The sequence below is a fragment of the Corylus avellana genome, chromosome ca3, assembly GCF_901000735.1.
Source record: "Corylus avellana chromosome ca3, CavTom2PMs-1.0".
Taxonomy (NCBI): Eukaryota; Viridiplantae; Streptophyta; class Magnoliopsida; order Fagales; family Betulaceae; genus Corylus; species Corylus avellana.
In genome coordinates, this window is record NC_081543.1 from 9,265,047 (window position 1) to 9,289,642 (window position 24,596).

Consider the following 24,596-nt stretch of genomic DNA (forward strand, 5'->3'; position numbering starts at 1 on the left):
AGCTCTAAGATTTTTAATAAGAAATCTTAGTTATAAACTGAATATTTTTCAGTCCAAAATAGACCGGAGAGAACCCTATTCTAAAGGCCAAGCATGATTTACCCACCCTCTTTTACTCAGCCTATTTTGTACCAGTGTGATACATTAACGAATTCTTTCAATGTTTTTAACGGTATCAAATTAATAATTTGTTCTTTGACCACATTTGAAGTTACATATATAGTCCAAACTTGTCCCCTCGACCAACACACATTAATAATAAAACACAATTCCTCTTCCTTTGAAACCAAACATTCGAAAATCCGAATCAAAGCATGCCTTTCCATGATTCTTTCTCCACCACCTTTGCTTCTTCTTCCACCTCCTCCTCCTCTCCCTCGCCCACTGTTCCATTGACCTATCTTCTTGCTCAATTCTTGAGACTTCAAGCAAGTTCAATAGTCTCCCCAAATACCCCTTATAACAATTCAATTTTAATTCAAAACCTCAACAGCATGCAGCTAACACATTGAACTTTGAAGTTCAAATTCACACGTACAACACATCTATATATATATATACACACACACATAATTTGTTGCTCACAAATGGACACACCAAAGGAAAAAGACAGGGAGATAGTTGTATCAATTGGTGGTGGTGGTGGTGGTGAAAATGGTGAAGAGCCATCGAGTTTAAGTAAATCAAAGCTGCTTCCCCATGGGAGGACAAAATCTATCCATCCACCCATTGAAACCTTTTGGCAACTCCCTCCTCAACAAGAGCACAAGCAGCCTTCGAATTTCGGGTTCAAGTCATTAATGTCTTACCCGATCAAATTTCGGGACTCATTGACCCGAATCAGGAGGACCAAAAGCATGCAGATTGTTCTTGAAGGAGCTCATGATCCAAAGGATGAACAACTTGTTCAATCTTTCCGTAAATTGCTTTTGGTTGATGGCCACCTACTGGGAAACCACAATGACTATCATACCCTTCTACGGTAACTTTTTTTTTTTACTGCATTATATAGATTCATGCATGTTTATTTGTTCATAATATATATATGTTATGGTGGTTTCGTGTGATTTTAGGTTTCTACGAATGAGGGATTTTAATTTTTTTAAAGCAAAGGAGATGTTTTTGAATTTTCTCAAGTGGCGTGAGGATTTCGGGGTGATGCCATTCCCAAGGTGAACTCTCCAAGTAATTATTTTAAAATTAAGAAAATTTTTTATTTAGCCTCCGGAATTTTAATTGCCTTTCATAACCTTTCAATTTTCTATATCAAATTTTAAAAAATTTGTAATATTAATCTTCATGTTCGGGTTTGGGGTTAAATTTAACGAAAAGGGGTGCAATGACATTTATACCCTTATAAAATTAAAAAAATTTCCTTAATTAAATTTTTTTTAAAAAAAATTGTGTATTTTGAGAATTTCTAAGGAAATCTTAACTGATGTGTGACATTACAAACTTTTAAAAGTTGAATACACTAAATTGAGAGTTTTTGAACTTCAATTAAATGATTGGAAAAACAATGAATGTTCACGGGATTAAGTAAAGTTTTTTATAAAATTAATGCTATATGCAAATTTCATTCAAACGAACTGCATATAGCATCACTCTATGTGGACGGGGACCACTATAGCATTACTCCATGAAGTCCATCAGGATAGGTTGGCTGTAGGGGCGAAACTAGAACTTTTAGTTTGGGAGGCAAAATTTAATTTTTAAAGGTTTATTTTTTTCAAAAAAATTATTTTTTTGGGGACTACCCTATGGCTTGGGGGCCAGCCCCCCAAGCCAATGGGTGGTTCTGCCCCTTGCTGCATATAGCATTACTCTTGTTTAATTCAGATTTAATTTTACTCTCTATCTTTCTCATAAAACCATATTGATAGATAGTCTTGTATAATCATCTTGGTTTTTGGGACTCTATATATATATATATATATATACACTTCAATTGATTATTTTGAGATTGATGTTCTTGGAACATGATGCAGGAATTTATGTTTAAGGAGCATGCAGAAGTAAAGAAATGGTATCCTCATGGATACCATGGAGTTGATAGATATGGTAGACCAGTATACATTGAAAGGCTTGGGATGGTAGACCTTAATTCCCTACTGCAAATAACAACCATAGAAAGATTTGTTAAGTATCATGTCTCAGAACAAGAGAAAACCTTAAATTTGAGATTCCCTGCATGTTCAATTGCAGCTAAGAGACACATTGCATCCACCACAAGTATCTTGGATGTTAATGGAGTGGTGAGCATTTCTTCTCATTTTCTCTGTTTTGATTCATTTCTCAATGGTTTTTTTTTTTTTTTTTTCTTTTGTTTTTGGTGATGAACCAATTATTTGAATATTTTTGTGCAGGGAATGTCTAATTTCTCGAAGCCTGCAAGATATCTCTTTACAGAAATCCAGAAGATCGATAGCAATTATTACCCAGAGGTACCGTAAGTGCAAGGCCATTCTCTGGCCGTGGCTCCCCTTAGTCTATATGTAGTTCCGTCCCTACTATACATAATGGAAATGAAACTCTTAAAATGCGAAATAAAATAAACATACATGCAGAAGAGAGAGAGATGACACAAGATATATTTAACGTAGTTTGTTTTAAGATGTCTATGCCTATGGTAGGAAATGCCTCATAAGATTTTGGTTTTTGAAAAACTCTTTGAAAGTAAAACCTTCGAGACAACCAAGCTCGTGAAATTCATCCACTATCGAAGGATCAAATTACACTGTTTATTCTTAGAAAACTTTTGTAATTAAACCTGTTGTGTACCCCAATAAACGATTTATTTGTCTCTACCGCAACAGCTCAGAACTCTGGTTAATTCTTCTATCAAGTCTCATTTTGCAACTCAAAACTTCAATGGCCGAAGGCTTTTAGAAATTTGTGTGGTTTAAACAAAGTCTAGGAGAAATATAAAATTGAAGGCATATGAATGCAAAGGGTCTCTCTTAGCATACTGAATAATTGGCTTATGTGCACTTATGTATCATACTAAATTTTGGTTGCTGATATTCTCCCAGACTTTAAATAGACTCTTTATCATTAATGCTGGCTCTGGGTTTCGGATTCTATGGAAAGTTATCAAGACCTTTCTGGATGCAAGAACAATAGCAAAAATTCAAGTGAGAAGTTTTCTTGTCAATGTTGATCTCCCGTTTGGGTAGAGGCAGTAATTTGCATGCCATTTCCTTCTCAAGAGTACAGTGTTCACTTGTTTAACATGTGAGGTTTCAGGTGCTTGGGTACAACTACATTAGTAACCTGCTAGAAGTTATTGATTCTAGGTAACATGTCTTGTGATTATGATTTTTTTTTGATGAATGAATTTGTATTGACACAAAACAAGAATTATATCCCAAACAAGAGGCACTTTCTCCTCAGCTTTAGGTTCAATTCCATGTCTAAGGTCATTCCTCTGCCTCCATAAATGGCATACTGCTGCACTGCATGCCAGCTTATAATCATTAGCCTTTAAGCTCTTATTCCTCCAATGACTTAGGGTATGTTTGGAATTGTGTTTGAGTGGCCTAAAAGTGTGTTTAACATTAAAAAAATCTGTTTGAAGAAAAAAGTACTTGTTTGGTAAAAAAAATTAAAAGCGCTTTTAAGAATCTAAAAAGCCTAGAAATAGTTAAAACGCATTTTTGGCAAAAAAAACGCTTTTTGACTTAAAGCTCTATTTCTCACACGCAATCTCAAACATGCTCTTAAGCCTATACACAACTTCTGCACAAGCTATATGGGGGATCATGGACTAAGCATTTCCTCATAACTTCTTTCCACAATCTTTTGCTAAATCCATATTCAAGAAAACAAATGATCTCTATGTTTCTGCAGAATATACACTTTACCTCACCTATGTAGCCCCAGCCCAACAATTTATCACCTGTAGTCAATCCATTTCAGATAGCCAACCATAAGATAAAAGCTTGTTTAGGAAATGCAAGAGAAAACCATATCAGATTCCACCACTAATACAAATTGCCTCCCAAGTGTCACTGGTGTAGCAATTTTTCTTTGATATACCACCCAAATGGCCTTATAAATTTCTCCAATTTTCACCATAGGCAACTTACTTTGAATGCTTACAAGCTCCTCAGAAATGGCTGGTTGCCATTCCCATTCCTTCCCCTTCATCACACTTGACAATTTTGCATCCCATTTACTTCTAGCATCATAAACCACCCTATAGCCATATTGCTCATACAATATACCATCTGGGTGCCACCAATCCAACCATAAATGGATGCTATTCCCATCCCCCACCATGAATTCTAAAAACTACTTTTCAGTATCTTTCTCCAGCACCAGGAACAGCTTTGGGGTATTTTTAATTGCCAAAAACATCTACATTGTGCTGGTTGATTAAATCTAATATTGGCTGATTCAATTCTGCAGTAATTTGCCATCTTTTCTGGGTGGGAACTGCACATGTTCTGACTATGGGGGTTGCCTATTAAGTGACAAAGGACCCTGGAACAATCCAGAGATCATAGAAATACTTCAGGTTAACTTCTCAGTTGCTCTGGAAGAATTCTTAATGTGTTCTCCTGCAACATAGTGTACAAATTTCCATCTTATAATAGTGAACGTGAATGTTTCATTTATTTTTCACAGACACTTTCCACAACAGAAGATGATAATGGAGAAAATGGTGTGGCTTCAGATGCCTTCTTGCAGAATATGGTAAGCAGCCTTATTTTCAAACAGTATTTAGATTCTGACCAAAGACATACTGATGACCCCAGGGGTAAGCAACCTTATTTTCAAACAAATTCCCAAACTGTTTTTTGGTATTTAGAACTTGTTCTTTCAAGCTTCCTTCCCTCTTGTTTTGTACTTTGAGAGAATTAAGAGCTTAATTGAATTCAAATGCAGAGACATGAAGAGTCAGAACGTGTGGAAAGAAAAAATGCAGATAAGTTTGCATTAAAAACTATCCAGGCATTGGAAGCTGCACTTGAAGAAACCAAGACAGTGAGTTGAGCAAATACTTGCATGTCTTGTTTCAAATAACCTAAATCCTATGTAGAATGATGTTGACATCCTTTTATATATAATCACCAGAAAATTGAGGCACTGGAAGCTGTACTTGCAGACACCAAGCTGGTGAGTCTCAAAGATATATAAGCTGCTTCTCTTTGGCAATCTATGTCAGATCATCCTTTTTCTAAAATTTTTATTCTTCTTTTCTCCCAAAGGCCTTGAAAGGACTCGTACAACAGAATATAGAGGATTGACAAGAGTTTGAACTTGGGAAGTACAGCTATGGCATCATTAGTAAATTGATTTTCTTTTACATTGCCTACTAATTATACTAATTCCTATTGACATGATATACCAATTGTGACAATTAGATTTTTATCCATTTATAGCCAGCCACTTGCAAGTACTAAGTCAGTCTTGACAGCAATTGTTGATTGTCAAATCGATGTTTGGTATGGCCCATGTATGTCTTCGTTTGTTTCAACGTAAAATATTTTTCTATTTTTTTGTGTTTGATGTGATTGAAAACCATGGTCGAACTAAAACGTTTTCAAAAGACTAGAAAAACCATTTTTAAGTTTTGTAAAATAGTTTTCATTTTCAAAAAACCGTAAACCATTTTTCGAGCTTGAACTTTTCCTTCTTGCACACACTCTCTCACGTAGTTCATTCTCTTTCACCGCCAAAGTTCGCTTGAATCCGCCACCGGCAGCCATAATCCGCCGCAGTGTTCACTAGAAGTTGCCCTATTTTTCGTACGAGCTAAATATTGAAAAATATTTTTTAAAATTGTTAAAGTTTTTCTTACGTCGAAACAAACTAATCCTTAGATATTCTCTCACGAATGATTGAGGAAAGCTCATATGACAATTAGGCAGTGCATCTTTTTCCTAACGATTCTAAGCAAAGCATGAGAGAGAAAGTTTAATTAATTTAGAAAGAAAAGAGGGTAGCAAGAAAATATAACAAATAATTCTATGGATTCCCAGTTTTTACATTCATGCCCTAAAGAAACCATGATGGCAATGCCAGCCATTTTCTTTTTTCGATTTTTTTTTTTTTTTTAACCACAAATAACCGATTAAAATAAATAAATAAATAAGAGCTTCACAGATAGGATGCCTATGAGGTAGACAAAGCCATTAAAGGAAAAATGATCCTCTCCATTTCAAAATTTCTCTATTTCTTTTATTTAGTGCATTTTGAAGAGTAGTGATGTCCAAAAATTTTAATGATGGTAGTGCATTAAATGCAATACCTTTCAAAATGCACTAAGTGAAGAAAATTGAGGGATTTTGAAATGGAGATGATCATTTTCCCTGGCCCTATTATATTGATCATGGGGCCTGGTCGCCCACAAGACATATAGAGTTGGTATAATAACCTTTTTTTTATTCGATTTTTACCTTTTTAACAAAAATAAAAGCATTAACAAACAACTTCAAACAATTCATTTTCTTCGATCCCAGATTTGGATCTTGACAATGTCTCTTTTGCGCCAACTTCCTTCGAGTGGTTGATGTTGTTGTTAGATGGTGGGGGATGGAAATTGGTTTGGACCTCTTGAAGTTCCTTCACTTATAATTAGCGTGAACCTCTTGAGGTTCTTATCTCTTCTTGCGCTCTTTATACTTTTACAACTACTTTGTGCGGTCTCTTTGAAATGTCATATGTCTAACCTATTTTTTTACTATGGTTCTTTTACTTGCAATTTTATTTTGAGCCTGGTGTAAAGGAGTCCACCAATTTTTGATATTTTAATCACTTATACCACTTTCCCAATTTGATTTAAAAAAATAAAAAAAATAATAACTTTTTTTTTTTTTTTTCAACAAATACATTAAAAAAAAAAAAAAACTCACTCGCAGATTCGGTATAGCTGCCTTCCCAACATATAGGACATAGTCGGAGTCTCCAAAGACAATAATAATTTCATAAAGCTTCACTCATCTTATCACTATTTGAGTGCATTTGGGACCCCATCAATGCCTTAATGCTGTGCAGCTGTGTCTCTCTGTGTTTTTTCTTTTTCTTTTGCTTTCTTTTTGTCTTTTTTTCGCACCAAATAAAATCTGGTTGGTGGGAGGTTTAAGTGAAGCACATTTTTAGGAGAATGTCGGGTGTTTTTTTTTTTTTTTTTGTCTAGATAAATATTATTTTTTAGGTGAAACTTTAGATTTGACATACCTCTAAACTTTGAAACCTCTCAATTTAAACTTCTGAACTTTTAATTGCAGTCAATTTACCATCTCTGTCAATTTTTGCCTTTAAAACTCTTAAAAAGACAAAATTACCCTTCAATTTTCTTTTTATTAAAAAAAATTAAAAAAAGAGGTTACTTTTTTAAAATTTTATAAAAAAGTAAAGAGTATAAATGTCATTGTCTCACTTTTAACGTTTAAAATCTAAAGGAGATGTTCGAATTAACTGTAATTAAAAGTTCAAGGGTCTAAATTGAGAGGTTTCAAAGTTCGGGGGATTATGTCAAATCGTGGCAGTTCAGGAGTTTAAAGTGAAGTTTTTCTTATTTTTTAAAAGGGTTAAATACTAAATTAGTCTATGTAGTTTCACAACTTTATTTTTTCCCTCCTGGGGTTTCATTTTTATCACAGGAGATTCCAGTGGTTTTGATAATAGACCAAGTTAGTCTTCCGTCAGTTGACCATTAGTTGATTTAACGGAATTCTATGTGGACCAATCAAATGTTAACATGTGGCACTTATTTAATTTTTTTTTAAATTAAAAAAAAATGTATTTTATAAAAAAACAAAAAAAAAAAACAAAAAAGATTGGGGGTGGCTTGGCCACCCCCTTTGGCCATGGGGGTGGCCGATCTTTTTTCTTTATTTTTTTTGTTGTTTTTTTTTTTTTTTTAGAAAATACATTTTTTTTTTAATTAAAAAAAATTTAAGTAGGTGCCACGTGTCAACATTTGATTGGTCCAAGTGAAATTCCGTTAAGTCAACTAACGGTTAACTGACGGAGGACTAACTTGGTCTATTATCAAAACCACAGGGACCTCCTGTGATAAAAATGAAACCCCAAAGAGAAAAAAATAAAACTGTGAAACCCCAATGGGTCTGAAGTATTTAACCCTTTTTAAAATAAAAGAAAATGGTAAATATTTTATGATCTTCTCTTGATATTAAGTGTATATTATTTTTTGAAAAAGATAAAAAAGTAATAATAAGTTTTTTTTTTAATTTATTTAAAAAATAATATCCACATAGATGAAGATTGAAGAGAACCACAAAAAATCATAGCATTTCCGAAAAAAAACACACTTACCCTTATTTTTTTCACCTGACTCTTTTAAAAAAATCTAACATTCCCCTTTCTCTCTGGATGCCATGCTGGCTTGTGGGTCTCACCTAATACTGCTTTGGAAAGATATATTTCTCCAATAATTTGCAGGAAAAAGCTAAAACATACATTTATTTTAGTTTTGATGGGGTAACCTTGTCTTGATGTGTGTACAGTGTACCTAATTGGCCAGCACAGCACTTGCTGGAGCAGCTGTACCTGTACGTCGTAATTTGTTATTTATGGGCATGAGCTGGCAGCATGGTTATTGGTTAATGCCATAGGCTCGAAATAGGATCCTCTAATTTTTATTTTGGACCGAAGAATATATAATTAATTGCTACAATCTCTTTAAAAAGATCTTATGATCATAAATGAGACATTTATTCAATTAATATAAATAATAATAAAATATTATTTATACTTTAAAAATAATTAAAAATTAAAAAATATTTAAAAAAAAACAAAGGGATTGTTCGACCACCCCCAACAGCCAAACTAAAAAAAAAAAAAGGTTGTTTGGCCCTCGGGGTAGCCGCACCACCCTTATTGCGAAGCCACCCCAGACCTACTTAGGGCCAAACTTAAAAAATAAATTAATTAATTTTTTAAAAAAAATCGTTTGGCCCTTGGGGGTGGCCGGACCATCTTTGTTGGGCAAAACAAAAAAAAAAAAAAAAATTTGTTTGGCCGTTGTGGGTGGCCAGACCACTCCCATGGGCCATGGGTGGTCTGGCCATCCCTGGCCGACCATTGGGGTGGTTCGGCCACCCCTTATGGTCAAGATAGGTGTCAGTCACCTCTTGTTTTTTTATTATTTGTTTTTCTTAAATAATATTTTATTATTATTTTTTGTTATTGGGACATGTGTCCCATTTGTGACTCTAGGATTTTTTTAAAAATATTCTAGCCATGAACTGGATACCCTCCAGTCCATTATAGACTGGAGAAGATCCTATTCCCATATGCTCAAGTCGGCAAGTCAACCCTTAATATAAGCCGCGAAACCAAAATATTTATTTTATATGAAATTCAAACCTACATAAACACATAAATACATATAATTTTTTTTATGTGCACACGCGTGTGTTTATATAAAATAAAAGTAGATAAGTCTTCAACTTATCTAATTGCATACAAAAGTTACATGTTTATAAAATTATTTTTTAAAATAATTTCCATTTCGAATACAATGGTTTTCTAATTTGCCATAGACATGGACAAAACAAAATTCAACAAAGAACCTAGCATCTCCATCACATTATTGCCGACGACAGTCTCTCTTGGAATAAAATGCACCAATTACCATCTTTGTAATGAAATCTTTAGCAATTTATTTTTCAACATAAACTACCAAATGATATGTTAGAAACTCATCTTTCATTATCGTAAGTAATTTAGTTTTTACAAGTTTCATGACAAAAAATGGTTATTTAGTAGTGACAATAAAAACAGAGAGAGTCAACACTAAACAAATCAACTTGTCAATCAAATAATAGATTTTTGACTTTCCTGAAATTGCTAATCCCTAACTCAGTTAAAGTGAACATATTTTGAAAATCTAGATCAAGCTCATGACCTTGCAATTGAAATCTCAAATAAATTTTTCCTTGCTCAATGAAATCTTTGGATCATGTTCAAAGGAGATGTCAGCCATTTTCTTCAGGTAGGATTCTTGAATATTCAGAGGGCTGCTCATAAGTCACTAGAGCATCATGATTTGTTGCTAACGATCTATCTGAAGGTGTTTTAACCTCTGAATGACTCGCATATTTTTTATTTTTTTTATTTTTTTTAAGAATGAATTGATTGTTTTTTTTTTTTTGCCCATATTTTTCTAATCTTTAAGAAAAATTTATGGATCAAGAATTAACTTTAAAAGTACTTAGAATTACAAGATTTTTGTTAGAATTATTTAATTAGCTTAGTTCTTATTAGCACTAACAAGCGAAAGAACAATTACAAAAAAAAAGTGAAAGAGCAACAAATAAATTAATCAAATCAAAACTCATCAAACTAACCCAGAAAAAAATCCAACAATAAAAGTAACTATTCAAAATCTTATTCTAACGGTGTCACAAATACAAAATAATATAAAACTACTGGCAAAATAAACTAAACAAAATTAAGAGGGTCTAAGAAAAATGGGTACCTTCAGCATTATCTTGAGTGATTTCTTAAAAACAAACCAAACTTAATGAGGTAGAAAAAAAAAAAAAAATCCATAGCACATATGAGAGAAACTTATATAACAGCACACATGCATTATTTTTAGGTACACATCATGGAGTTTTCAAAGGTGTTACTATTGAGAGGAAAAAACTTCATGATGTGTACCTATGACGTGTTGGGGAGATAAACGACTTTAGAGTTTTTACCAATAATATATTAATATGCATATTTGAACATCACTCTAGTCTAAAAATTTAAACTAATGGGCTTGGATCTACTTAATTAGGTATATTAACTACTATCTTTATATTTTTTTCAATATGGGACGCAACACTTACAAGTATATTCACACCATGATGTGAATTAGTTCTTGTGTAGGTGCATGTTGGTTTTGCATCTCATTACCAACTATTGATTATAATAAAGTTGAAAGGTAAAAATATTACTAACAAGCAAAGCATGATCATGGACATGATGGATCATAGATTGGAATCGAAGATTCACATCTAATTAGAATTGAACTCATATCAATTTTAGGTAATATTGTTCATAATAATAAAAATAAATAAATTCTTTAGACAATTAAGGATCCATTTAGTTATTTTGTTTGGTTTTTAGAATTGGTTCATTCGGTGTTCAACACTTATTCTTATGTTTTCGGGAGTTGGGGTTGCTTTAGAAAAGACAAGTGCAAAAGCTGAAGTCTAGACATGGACATAGGCTGTTCATACAAAAAAAAAAAAGTACCAGGGAGTATATGTCCCCTTGGTTGTCCCGGCATGATTGTGGACACCCATTTTCGGGTTAGTTGATGTTCGGGCATATGGAGCTCTAGGAAGTTTATTGTCCCTGGTATCTCTGTACATTGTGTTGCAAAAAACATTGTTTTTTTATTTGAAGCCGGTTTATGCCTCATTCTCATTTGGTAGACCGAAGAGACTAATTGTGGCTATCTTATCTGGGCGTGACCATAGTAGCACTCACCCGTTGGGAGCGGCACAGGAGAGGCCTAGACGGTAGGAACCGCAGACGTTCCCTCAAATCTGACTGAGTCATAGCTTGACCCAGCTCTACTGTATCAATGAGAATCCAAGGCAGTTAATACTAATCAGGCATTTGTGGGGATTCTCCATTGCTGAGATTTGAACCTACGCCCTAATACATGTCCTGACCACTTGAAAATTTTCTTGGACCATTGAACCACCACTCTTGATAGTCATATTGCGGGAGTTGAGATGCCAGATTCAAGACTTTGGTGTGTTGCAACACAATGCTCTTGAGATGCCGGATAATATTATTAGTGCTCCTATTATAATATTGATAATGTTGGACATCCTAATGAATTCGAACTAAGGAGAAGTAAGAGGCCTAGAACAGAAACATCTTATGGACCAAATTTTCTCACCTATCGTGTAGAAGGTGATAGAAATGAAGTAAAGAAGGAAATTAAGTTTATAATTAATATTGAGAATGATCTTTCATCTTATGAAGAAGCAACGCCCTCGCAAGATGTAGTTTTTGGGAAAGAGGCCATAGATGATGAAATGGAATTAATAGTTTCCATTCAAACTTGAGAATTAGTTAATTTACCTCATTGTTCAAAAGCAATAGGATATGAGTGGATTTTTAAGAAAAAAACGTAACGTTGGTGGTACCATTAATAAGTTTAAAGCTCGTTTAGTGGCGAAAGGGTATGGAGAAGTGACATACTATTTTGATACATATGCACCTGTTGCTCGAATTTCTTCTGTTAGAGTTTTAATTTCTCTTATTGTATTAATCATTTAGTTGTTCACCAAATGGAAGCATAAACTGCTTTCTTAAATGGTGACTTAGATGAAGGGATTTATATGGAACAACCTGAAAGGTTTGTTTTGCCTAGAAATGAAAATAAAGTTTGTAAATTAATTAAATCTTTATATGGTTTAAAACAAGGTCCTAAACAGTGGCACGAGAAATTTGATAAAATTATTTTATCTCATGGATTTAGAGTGAATGATGCAAATAAATGTATTATAAATATGGTGTGATCATTTGTTTGTATGTAGATGACATGTTAATATTTGGTAGTAACCTACAATGTGTAGAAGAAACAAAAAGATTTCTTTCTTCTAACTTTGAAGGGAAGGATATGGGAGATGCTGGTGTGATTCTTGGAATCAAAATTGTGAGATCTAATGATAGTTAATCCTTGAATATGTGAAATCTATTCAGAATTTGGTGGATCCGCTAACAAAATGCCTTGCAAGGGAAATGATTTACAAGACATCTAAGGGAATGGGATTAAGGTCTATAAAGTGAAATCACCTATGATGGGAACCCAACCTCGGTTTTGAAATATAGACAACACTTCTTTTAAATTATTGTCAAGCTGCACATTTATTTTTGCTCTTTAATAATTGGCTTATGTCATACTCAACTGTGAGGTTTACTTACTAAGTCTTTAGACTTATGCAGTTATTGCATCTTGTAAGAAATCTCTTTCTAGGATGAGGATAGTGGCGAGATTGCCACTTTGGATTTATTAAGTTGAGACAGAGACTTACTCGTTGTTATCAGGTTTGGTCAGATCATTTGTATTTCTATTAGTTGCTCTATATCTAAAATTCGAGGATAGTGTATGCTTTTATTATGGTTTTTAGATTCCTCATATTTATTTCACTTTTCTATGCATCTACTCTGATTATGCTTAGAGAGACGATCCTCCAATTAGTTACCAGTTAGCTGAATTTGGGTAATTGTCAGTAACTCTACCAGACTGATTAAGGCCAAATTTGAGAGCGTTACAAGTAGTCCTATGTCACTCAATACGGTTAATAAATTAACAAAAAATGATCGAATGAAGCTTTTTGTAATGATGTGAACTTTAGGGAGTGATTTGATAACCTTTAAGAAATCAATTTAATATAAAGTGAAGGCTCAAGGATGACTAGAACATTTTTCCCAAAGCTTGAAATTTGTGCAACCGTGCTTTGAAGTTTTGATCTATGTTTGTTCCCTCCATCTAAACAACGGTTAAGTTAGACAAAAAAGCATAAGAAACAATTAAGTTGCCCTTAACAAACACCCTCACTTTACATTTATGTAGGTATTAAAATTTTCAGTCTTTGATGTCAACAAGAAATATAAGACGTATTTGAACAGAAAAATGCTAAATATAAGATGACTTTTTATTTATTTTTTAAAAAATAATATCCACTTAAAAGTAAAAGGACACGACGATAACACTAAAATAACACTGTCATTTCCCTTATTATAATTATATCTAACAAAACTTTAAAGAATGGGAGTCTGTTTGCCCTCCAATTTTATAGTCTAAAAGTGTAATTTTAAATAAAATTGTGAAAAAATGTATCATTTGTGACGGCATTTTAACAAATTATGATTTCTTTACAAAAGACTTATTTTCAAATCACACAATTAATTTTTTTTTTTTGTTAGGAGTCGATAAATTTTTCATATTTAACCCATATTTTTATACAAATTTAATAGATCAACTATTTAATTTGTGGAGTTTATTATTTACTACAAGTTCATAAATTTAATAATTAATTTATAAAATAAATTATTAAAATAAACCAAATATTCCCTAATTTTTTATTTTTTTTATTTTTTGAAGTGTACATCTGACTGCAAATTCAAACGTGTCGCTATCGATAAAGGTAGGGAGCCAATAATATATATATATAATTAAAAGGAGTGATACGTATTTCAAAATTTTTTTTTTGAAAGTTAATTTCTAAATGAGATGTCATCAGCTTTTAAAAAGAAAATTTGGGATGCTTTGGATTATATATATATATAAAAGACAGTTTGGTAGAGAAAGTGTTTCCTTCGATCCGTCCACGCACGTTCACTTCGCTCTTTCTCTTTGAAAATAGCAGTGAAGTATTTAAGAGAAAGGCGAATTACCGAAAACACAGAGAAGGCAACCTCTCCGGAACCCCTCTCGATCTCTCCGCCCATCTTGTTTTCACCTGATCTCTTTCTTCCCCACCTACCCCCCGATCATCCATCACCCAGCCTTTCTGTTTCTCCAAAAACTACTCTTTTTTTTTTTAAATTTTTTTTTGTAATTCTGAAAGCTAAATTTTAAATCTGTCAAGCCATTGTTTTGGAGATGAGCACGGGAGAGCTCCTCGGCATCGAACCGCTCGAACTCAAGTTCCCCTGTGAGTATTTTCGCCATCCTTCTCTCACGGATCTGTTTTTTTTTTTTTTTTCTATGCTCATTGCTTTCTATTTTTGTTTTGTTTCGTTAGTTGAATTGAAGAGACAGATCTCTTCTTCGCTTCAGCTGTCAAATAAGACCGATGATTATGTAGCTTTCAAGGTAATCTTTTTATTTATTTTTTCCAATTTAAAATTTTGCTTGCTTTGTTGCGTGAAGTAGTAATTTTTGTTTGCTTGCTGAGAAAATGTGGGAAAATAGTGGAGATTGGAAGTCTGACTTGTACTGCTCATAATTTTGGGACCCGCGAAAACAAATAAATCAATTCAATTAAGCATAAATGTAATTAATTTTCGGCCTAGTTTATCTGTACTTTTGTTTTTTTAATCGAAATAACAAAGGAATAGTATTCAAATTTCGAATTGAAAATGTGGATTTGGCTAAAGGTTTTTCTTTTCTCATATGAATTGGTCATGGGCAGGTGAAAACGACGAATCCGAAGAAGTATTGTGTTCGTCCGAACACCGGAATCGTCTTGCCACGGTCCACATGTGATGTTATAGGTGCCTCTAGCGATCATTTTGTTATTTGATGTTGTGTTTGGTCAGGATTTGATAGTTATTTGCTGATCTGCAAATGTTTGGTCTGGATATAGTTACAATGCAATCACAGAAGGAGGGTCCTCTTGATTTGCAATGCAAGGACAAGTTTCTCCTTCAGAGTGTAAAAGTAAACGATGGTGTAACCCCCAAAGATATTACCCCAGAAATGGTAAAGATCTTGTGCATTGCTACAGATTCTTATGAATTTGTGAGGTTTATGTTCAATTTTATAATTATGGAAGTGGGTTTTCTTAGTTCAACAAGGAGGCTGGACATGTGGTTGAGGAGTGCAAATTGAGAGTGGTTTATGTTTCTCCACCCCAACCACCTTCTCCGGTACCAGAAGGGTCAGAAGAAGGGTCTTCGCCAAGGGGTTATGTTTCTGAGAATGGAAGTTCGAATGGTTCTGGGTTCACTGCTGTGAGTGCTTAAGTAGTTTTCAATGTTTTGGTGCAGGACTATAGTGTTATTCTCTATTTCCATGGGAACATTGATTGCATTGTCTTTCATTGGTGATTTTCAGGCTACAAGAGCATCTCTTGAACAGTTCGAGCCTCAAGACAAATCTGCAGAGGTAACCAAGGAAAAAAAAAAAGTCTTCTCTCAGAGTGGTTGTTTGTGCCTTGTGTGTCTTTCTCAGATAGTAGATAGCTTTCTGGGCTTGCATTGTTTGTAAAGGTCATAGTATTCGATATGAAGGGTCATATGTCTGTCTTACTCTATGCTACACTGTTTATTAAATAACTGTTGTACTAAGCAAGAGCTATTTACAGTTTTATTAGCTAGATTCATTACAGAATTGTTAGCTTAAGCTCTAGAGTAAACAGTATCTATGAATAAGAATATATGGCTTAATTCATCAACATGTTCAGCATAAATTGCACACTCATGATGGGTTGTGGTAGTATTGCTAGTGCTTTCTTCTACAATGAAGATTCTACGGATAAAATGTTACCATTAGTTTCCATAACCCTTGTCATTGTTGTCAATTGCTTTGATCCTCAACCACCCTCCAACAAGAAAACTCAATAATTCCTTCAGCAAGAGACGTAATTTGTGCTGTAATGATCATTTGTAACTGGGGTTCCTTCTTTCCATGTTCAATTTTCGTTTTCTTTTCTAATTTCAAAGACAATATTCTGCTGTTGGACTGCATTCTTTGAGAAGAAAATATTGAAAGTAAACATTTCACTTTTTGCTTCCTTTTCTTTAAGGTGATGCCCTCATCCTGTGAAACTCACTAGCATACAGATCTATATGTGCTTTTCTTTGATGACCTAACATGAAATGCTTTATCAAAAATTTTAACGTACATAGATTATGTTGTGTTTTATTGTGTGAAGTAACTTGTGTTGTAGTTGGGTTGATGTTGAGTTTTATTGGGTCCAGCTTATTGTTCTTCTATCTCTTATTCAGCTCGCCTAAGCCGATTTGTGGTCTTTCCCCAATTACTTAGAAAAAGAAAAATTGGTTTTCTCATGTCCCACATCAGTGAGAAGCAGGCGTATAGTTGGGTTTATTAGTGCCATGCTTATTCTTCCAGTTAATAATTGCCTCTCTCACCTTCCCCTTAGCTGATTTGTGATCTTTCATTTCTTACCTAGAGAAATAAAAAATGGTTTTCCCTATCAAATATCAGTGAGAAGCAGGAGTACAATTGGGTTTTATAAGCGCCATCCTGCTTCTCTCAATTAGCTATTGTTTGGAAGTTATTGGTTTGTGGGTCCTGCTTATTGCCCTTCTCTCTCCTATTTTGCCTCGCTTAAACCAATTTACCCAGAAAAAGAAAAAAAGGTTTCACCCTGTCCCTCATCAGTGAGAAGTGGGAGTAAAATTGGATTTTTTGTGATCTTTCATTTCTTACCAAGAAAAAAAAAAAAGGTTTTCCCTATCAAATATCAGCTAACAATTGGGTTTATAAGCGCCATCCTGCTTCTTTCAATTAGCTATTGTTTGGAAGTTATTGGTTTATGGGTCGTATTGCCCTTCTCTCTCCTATTTTGCCTCGCTTAAGCCAATTTATTATCTTTCCCCTTTTACCCAAAAAAGGAAAAAAAAGGTTTCACCCTGTCCCACATCGGTGAGAAGCGGGAGTAAAATTGGATTTATAAATGTTCTGCTTCTTCTTCTAGTCAGCAATTGCTTGAAAGTTATAGGTTTCTGGGTCCCGCTTATTACCCTTTCTCTCTCCAATTTAGCTTTGTCTAAGTTGATTGTGATCTTTCCCCTTTTACCCAAAAGGAGAAAAAAACTTGAGCTGTAGTTGGATTTTTAAGGTGCATTGACTTATCAAAAAAAGTAGTTGGATTTTTAAGGTGCATATGCTTTATGACTATTTATCTGGTATATATACGTGCTTGTCTGATTTTGAGATAACATAGTAAAATTCTTGTGGGTGTTATGAACATAAATTACAACACTGGTATAATCTTTCTTTTATTGTGAGGATCTGTGATTATAGCTTATGCTTGTAATTCTGGTCCACATGGGTGAACTTATCCTTAAAAAAGGGCAGAACAAACACAATGCATAGATAGTCAGTCTATGATTGTGGTGGTTTAAACTCTACTTTACTATGGTTTTGAGAAAGAGTACAATGTCCTACCGAGTTGTCTTTTGATTGTACTGGAAGTTTTGTTTATATGCTAACAAAATTTTAGTATGGCACAAAAATTTTCCATGTAGTAAGTCTTGAATAAGATACTATATGTACACAATTCTTTCCCTTCTCTCTTCTGTTCAATTTCAGCTAAGCTGGTTTGTGATCTTTCCCTTCTTACCCAGAAAAAGAAAAAACTTGAGCAGTAGTTGGATTTTCATGGTGCATGTGCTTTATAATCATTTAATGTGAATGCATACATACTTTTGTAACAACTGATTTGATGTAGATCCTTTAGGATAACATAGTAAAATTTTTGTGGGTTTTTTGAACTTATCGCTACATTGGTGTAACCTTTCATTCATAAGGAAGATCTATGATTGTAGCTTATGCTTGTAATGGTTGTACATCTGGGTAAAGTTATCCTTTAAAAAGAAAAGAACAAACACAACGCATAGATAAAATGTCAGTTAGCATTAAACCCCTACTTGTGGTAGAGGAAGGGGTTTCATCATCATGCTGGAAGGGAGAAATGCCAAAGGCTAGAGATCTTTTGCTTTGGAGTTGAGTGGTTGTGAATTTCTTAGTTGATTCACGGTGGCGTAAGTAGAAAATCGACCTCGGAAATTAAAGCCATGGCGGAGATTAGAGGGAAGAGAAGTTTTGCAGAGGTGCTGTCGTTTGCTGTCGTTTAAGGATAAGGCTCCTCCAACGTCTCCAGCTTAGGAGGTAGAGTCTTCGCTAGCGTCAAAGGGCGGTTCCGTGTTCCCTAAAATGCATGCATTAAAGGAGTAGTTGATGTTGACAGGACTAGATGGCTCTGATGTTGCGTCTGAAATTGGAGAAAGTGCGAAGAAGAAACTTCAAGTAATGATAAAGCTCATATTGATATAAGGCTCAAAGTGCGCTTCTTCAGAAACCCGTTACTCCATTTTAAAAGGTATGTGGTGAGGTGTTTAAAATGAATGGACTTGGGCCTGAGCCATTGTGCGTGTGGCCTACTGAGTCCTATGCCCAAATTTCTCAAGGTCTAGTTTAGTTGAAGGCTTGATGGTTGGTGAGAGGCTTAAGGCTTGTGACCCAAAAGGGAAGGCTCCAATGGGCTATGATGGATCTCGACCAAAGTTTGCTTTCAAACCCAAGCTTGGGTATTGGGTCAGCTCGAGGGCTTGTGTAAGGGGCAAGTATCACATCTGAAGAAGGATTTAGGTTTGGGCCCGAGAAGGTTACATGTAAGGGGTAGTGTTTGCACTCAAAGAAGGATACGGGTTTTGGCCCTAAGGAGGTCACGGGAGCGAGTCAGCCCGGTGACCCAACAGCGCCGACCTACACCCTTGGTGGCTCTATCCCTTCCAACACTTTTGTTGGTCCGATCGTCGAGCTTCAACCTAGGTTGGAGGTGGAGGGTAGGACAAATGCTGGTGGTTCAAGTCTTGAGGTAGTAGCGATGACGACTAGCGAACTTCAGTTCATTTCAGAGCTTGCCAAAACACTCTTTACACTAATCTCAGGAGTTGTTGGTGTTGGGTCAACTTGTTTTAGAGATCACTGACCCATTCTCTCCACCACTCCTAGAAGTTGGCACCTTAACCTTGGGGCTAGGAGGGGGTGGGCAGCTTGGATTCACTCCACCACCAAGTGGCTTCATTGCCACAGTTTTGTCCCTCTGCCCCTTGCTATTCCTCAGGAATAGGGGATGATTCGGGAGGTTATGGATCTGTGTTGATTGCTTTGGCTAGAATGGATTTGAGGTGTGATGGGGGTAATGGAGTTGTGGAGCTATTCAATAGGGGTGGAGGCCTCTTTATGCACCCCTCTAAGCTCTTCTCTTTACTATGTTGGGGAATTAGGGGCCCAAGCCTTGAGTGCTCAGATTGGGTAGTGCATTTAGCAACGGAAATCCATCGGCTTGTGGTGGTCTTGTGTGACGGTTTTGAGGGGCAATTTTTGGCTATTCTGATAGCAATTGAAGCCAAAGAATGCCGTAGGCAGCATGGCTCTGCCCCTAGATTTGAACAAGGGAACAAAGGTAGTAGGAAGTAGAGAAGACAAGTGTTCCATTAGTTATGGTTCAAAAGGTGAGTGTTCAAGCCTTTAGTTATCAATTTTTTCCATGAAGCCTAAACTATTATCCTGGAATGTGAGCGGGTTGAATGAGGAGAATACGTGTTTGATGGTGAGGAATTTACTCAGAGAGTGGAAGGTTGACATTGTTTGTTTCCAAGAAACCAAGCTTGAAGTCATGTCTCGTAATTTTTTGTGTATTGCGTAGTTTGTGGGTTGTCATCATGTGGATTGGTGTTGTTTGGACTCCAGAGGGGGCTTCAGGTGGTGTTTTGATTTTGTAGGATAGGAGGGTGGTGGAGAAGATTGACAAGCGTGTGGGGGAGTTATCATTGGCTGCCACCTTTTGAAATGTTGAGGATCATTTCACTTGGGCTTTTGTGGGTGTCTAAAACCCTAATTTTGATAGGGATAAAGGGCTTGTTTGGGATGAGTTGGCTGGCTTACTCAGCTGGTGGAACTTGCCTTGTTGCATTGGGGGTGATTTGATGTTATCAGATTGCCTTGTGAGAGATTGGGTGAACCTCGTTTATGCCCAGCTATGGTGGAATTTACTGATTTCATGTTTGATTTGGGCTTGATGGACCTCCCTTTTGTTGGGCAAAACTTTTACCTTGTCAAATAATCGGGGCACTCACTTGGGCGTTTGCACTACTGGAATTCACTGGACAGAGCCTTCTATCCATCTCTCCTTCACTAAGGGCCCGTTTGGGAGTGCGATTTCAATAAATGCGATTTTAAAAATTGCGTTTTTAAAAATTACGTTTTTAAAATCGCTACTTTTTAAAATCGCACAAGTGTTTGGTAAAACATACTAAAAAGTACTTTTTTTATCAATTGAGTGTTTGGATAACATTAGCACATAACTGCGGTTTCATGGCCAAATTACCAATATGGATGAACAAGACAGAGAGGATGAAGAAAAAAAAAAAGAAGAGAAAATAAGGGTTTTAATATATTTTAGGTGGGTATTCTTGGTATTTTTTTCATTCCCGTTCTAAAAAAGGTAACTATTGCGCCAAATATCTTTTTAATAGAAATCGTGATTTTGTTTTAAATTCGTACTTTTTCAAATAAGCACCCTCTAATCAGCTTATGGAAATCGCAGATTTTTTTGCGATTTTAAAATTTGCGTTTTTAAAATCGCAATCCCAAACACCTTAAAATTGCGATTTGGTTTAAAATTGCAGATTATTTTTTTAAAAACGCACTCCCAAACGCACCCTAAATCAAGGGAAGAAACTCGAGAAAGACTCTCTCTTGGTCAATAATTGATAGATTCCTAGTTTCTTCAAAGTGGGTAGCCCAATTTCGTGGCGTGTCACAAAGGAGGCTCCCTAAACTTTGCTCATATAATTTTTTGATCCTCCTCGAATGTGGTGACTTTCATAGGGGTAGTAGGCCCTTTAAATTTGAAAATATGTGGCTAAAGTCTGAAGGCTTTGTAGATAGGGTGAAACAATAGTGGGATTCTTATCTTTTCCGAGGCACTCCTAGCTTCATTTTAGTTAGCAAGCTCAAGGCTTTAGAAGTTGACCTAAAGAGATGGAATGGGGAGGTGTTTAGGAATGTAGAAAGGAAGAAGAAGATCTTTTTGGAGGAGCTACGTGTGGGGATTAGGTCTTGAGGAGAGTATAAAGAAGGTAGAAATTGTTAGTGACTTAGAAAGATCACTTCCCCTAATCATCTTCGTAATTTACAGAGCTTATTCTTACTTTTTGAAGCTATGTCGGATTTGAAGACGAACTTAGCCAAGTTGGAATTGGTTCTTGTGGGAGATGTTGATAATGCGGCTGGGTTGGCTTTTGGGGGACAAAAATTTGCTACAAATTGGTTTGTAGCTAATTCATACAAACTCATCTAATAAAGTGTTATGTGTCTCTTAACATGCGAGAAGCACGTGTTATTTTTAAACAACATGTGCTTCTTACATATTTTTTTAATAGCTATGGGACACATGTCAACTTATTAGATGAATTTGCATGAATTAGCTACAAACCAGTTTGTAGCAAATTTCTGTCCTCTTTTTCGGCATCCTATAAGGCCAAGCATATATGGGACGATGTTATCAAGAAGATAGAACGTTGGTTGGCTAGTTGAAAAATGTTGTATTTGTCTAAGAGTAGTAGGATTACCCTTATCAAGAGCATTGTATCCAACTTACCTACGTACTTCATGTCCTTATTTCCTCTCGTTGGTTGGCTCACTTGGAATTTTTTTGGAGGTGTCAAGTAGTGGAACGTGAGCTTTGTTAGAGCGGCTTATGATTGGGAGATGGAAGCCTGTTTCGTTCTTATTGATGTTGTATTTAGCGAGAATGAGACGGGAAGGGGAGGACAAGTTGTGGTGGGTCTCTTTTCAAAAGAGGGTTGTTTGGTGTTAAATCCTTCTACAGTGTCATGGTTGCCATGAATATTTTTGTTTCCCTTGGTGAAGTGTTTCATGGACTAAGGTTCTGTTGAGGGTGGCATTTTTTTGTTGATTGGCTGGTGGGCTTAAGAATGATCCTTACCATGGATAATCTCCGGAAGCAGCACGTCATTGTGGTTGATTGGTGTTGTATGTATAAAAGAAATGGGGAGTCTATAAATCACTTTCTGCTTCATTGTGAGGTTGTTTGTGCCATTTGAAATGTTTTCTTCAGTCGATTTAGGTTGTCTTGGGTTATGCCTATGTGAGTAGTTGATTTGTCTGCTTGTTGGTGGATTCTAGCAACACTCGGAGGTACTCCTATGTGGAAGATGGTGCTTTTGTGCCTTTTGTGTGGTGTCTATGGATGAAAATAAATGATAGAAGTTTTGAAGACCGTGAGAGGACTTTGGAGGAGATTGAGTTTTTATTTTTCAACATATTGTATCTTTTGACAACTGATTTTGTTTATTTTTTGTTGATTAGTTATTATGATTTTCTTATTCTTTCTGTCCTTGCTAATTAGGTGGCTTCTCTTGTATACTTTCTCATGAGGTGCCTTACGCTTTTAATGATATCTCGATTATTTATATATAAAAAGAAGTTTGTTTATATTCTAACAAGATTTTACTGTTCCTACAGTCTTCACAAAGTTCACTTTGATATTAATAGCTGAACAAATTATTAGAGAAGCTTAAATTGAATTTTGGTTTCACAAGCATATATTGGTCTGTTACCTCTATATAACTGGTATCTTTTAGAATATTTACTTTAAACATAGAACTAACTGGTCATGCTCCAAAGATTACTTTATACAGAAATATGATTATGTAATGAACATGACTATTCATATTCAATAAAATCGTTTCTGAAGTATTGTTAGACAAGGAAAAAAACTGAAAAAAGAAAAACTTGTTGGGAGGAAATGAACTGACCGTTGAGGAAACTATCATTGACTAATGACTAATGTCCTTCGTTTGTAAGGTCCCTCAGCTGCTATCATTTTAGCTCCACCTGATCTTTTTAGCTTGTCAAAATTTGATGGGGTTTATCACGGACACCACATTTTGATTAGTGGTGTGTACTTCTTGGATAGTTGGCAATAATTCTTGCTTTCTGCGAGAGTGATCATCTTGGTGCCTTCATCAATAGCTACATCACCACATCTTAAGAGAGCCGGTAATTGCTTTCATTGGGGGCTGGAATGCTTTCATTGCTTGCAAATCTCAATGCGTCTCTCTCTAAGTGATTTTGTGTAATGCTGCCTACATCAACTAATGCAGTAGTGTTTGTATATATAGCCAAGAAAGAGTTACAAGTCAATACTACTTTAAACTCTACAATACAATACAAGTTTAAACACTATAGGTATCATAAGTCTTCCTCTTGATGCTTATCATCCTCTGCATTATCTCTAGGAGTTTGAGTCCTATCATAAGTCTTCTTCTTGATGCTTATCATCCTCTGCATTATCTCTCGGAGTTTGAGTTCGAGTAGGTCTAATACAGAGATAAGCCCCTCACATTTACAGGTTAATAGGTGTTTCTGATTGTAGTTTTTCTTACCTATTGACTAGCTTGCATGGATAATGGATCTGGGTTGAGATAGGAACAACCTGTTAAAAGTTTAGGAAAACAGTCGTTAAAAAGCATTGAATATTTCCTATTTCCAACCATCCGTTTTTCTTTTTTGACGAGACTTTTTTTATTCCACTTCCCTTCTGAATCGCTTCATTTCCTTCAGATGTCGCAAGATACTTGGTTGTATTGTTTTTGCATAATACTTTGCCATATTGCATGTAATTCTGCTGCTCTGCCACAGTTGGATATTCATTTTTCTTTTGATGTGTAATAGACATCTTCCTAAGCTTACCAAGTGCTGAAACGTTATTCATGATTGATGATTCTGGAAATAATTGCAGGCAAGAGCCCTCGTTTCAAAACTTACAGAGGAAAAGAACAATGCGATTCAACAAAATAACAAGCTTCGTCAGGAATTGGTGAGTTATGACTGCAACTTCATTTTGATGGAGCTATAACTACTTTTTCTTTTTTCTTCTTTCGGTGGGGGGCAGGGGGTTGGTTTGCAGTAACTTTTTTGTTCTATACTGAAGTGTCTATGATTTCTTTGAGAAATATTTGATCATTCTTATTTAAGTTGTGCTGTTATCATGATATGCAGAATTTCGAAGTATATGAGATTGGATATCTTTTTTATTTTGTTTTTCCTTCTAAAAACCAATTTGAAAAAGACTGGCTGTTATTTGTTTTTCTATGTG

General features: G+C 35.3%; 2 protein-coding genes across 3 annotated transcripts in view; both read left to right on the forward strand.

The window, feature by feature from the left end:
- The first annotated feature begins 506 nt into the window (after positions 1-506).
- Positions 507-5,386, forward strand: LOC132176152 (phosphatidylinositol/phosphatidylcholine transfer protein SFH11). The gene is given in 12 exon segments (XM_059588282.1): positions 507-982; positions 1,074-1,153; positions 1,156-1,172; positions 1,989-2,255; positions 2,367-2,444; positions 3,033-3,134; positions 3,247-3,296; positions 4,411-4,519; positions 4,630-4,698; positions 4,891-4,989; positions 5,080-5,121; positions 5,214-5,386. Coding segments are annotated over 12 exon segments (1,347 nt in total). The 5' UTR covers positions 507-587; the 3' UTR covers positions 5,253-5,386.
- Positions 5,387-14,297: 8,911 nt separating this feature from the next.
- The window catches only part of LOC132173978 (vesicle-associated protein 1-2-like), a 31,516-nt gene continuing 21,217 nt past the window's right edge, over positions 14,298-24,596 (forward strand). The window contains exons 1-7 of one of the 2 annotated variants that reach the window (XM_059585690.1): positions 14,298-14,645; positions 14,736-14,806; positions 15,126-15,207; positions 15,300-15,415; positions 15,502-15,666; positions 15,770-15,820; positions 24,240-24,317. In XM_059585690.1, the coding sequence (XP_059441673.1) occupies positions 14,594-14,645; positions 14,736-14,806; positions 15,126-15,207; positions 15,300-15,415; positions 15,502-15,666; positions 15,770-15,820; positions 24,240-24,317 (615 nt within the window). In that variant the 5' untranslated portion in view covers positions 14,298-14,593. The remainder of the gene's footprint in view (positions 14,646-14,735; positions 14,807-15,125; positions 15,208-15,299; positions 15,416-15,501; positions 15,667-15,769; positions 15,821-24,239; positions 24,318-24,596) is intronic. The other variant, XM_059585692.1, reaches the window with a different exon arrangement.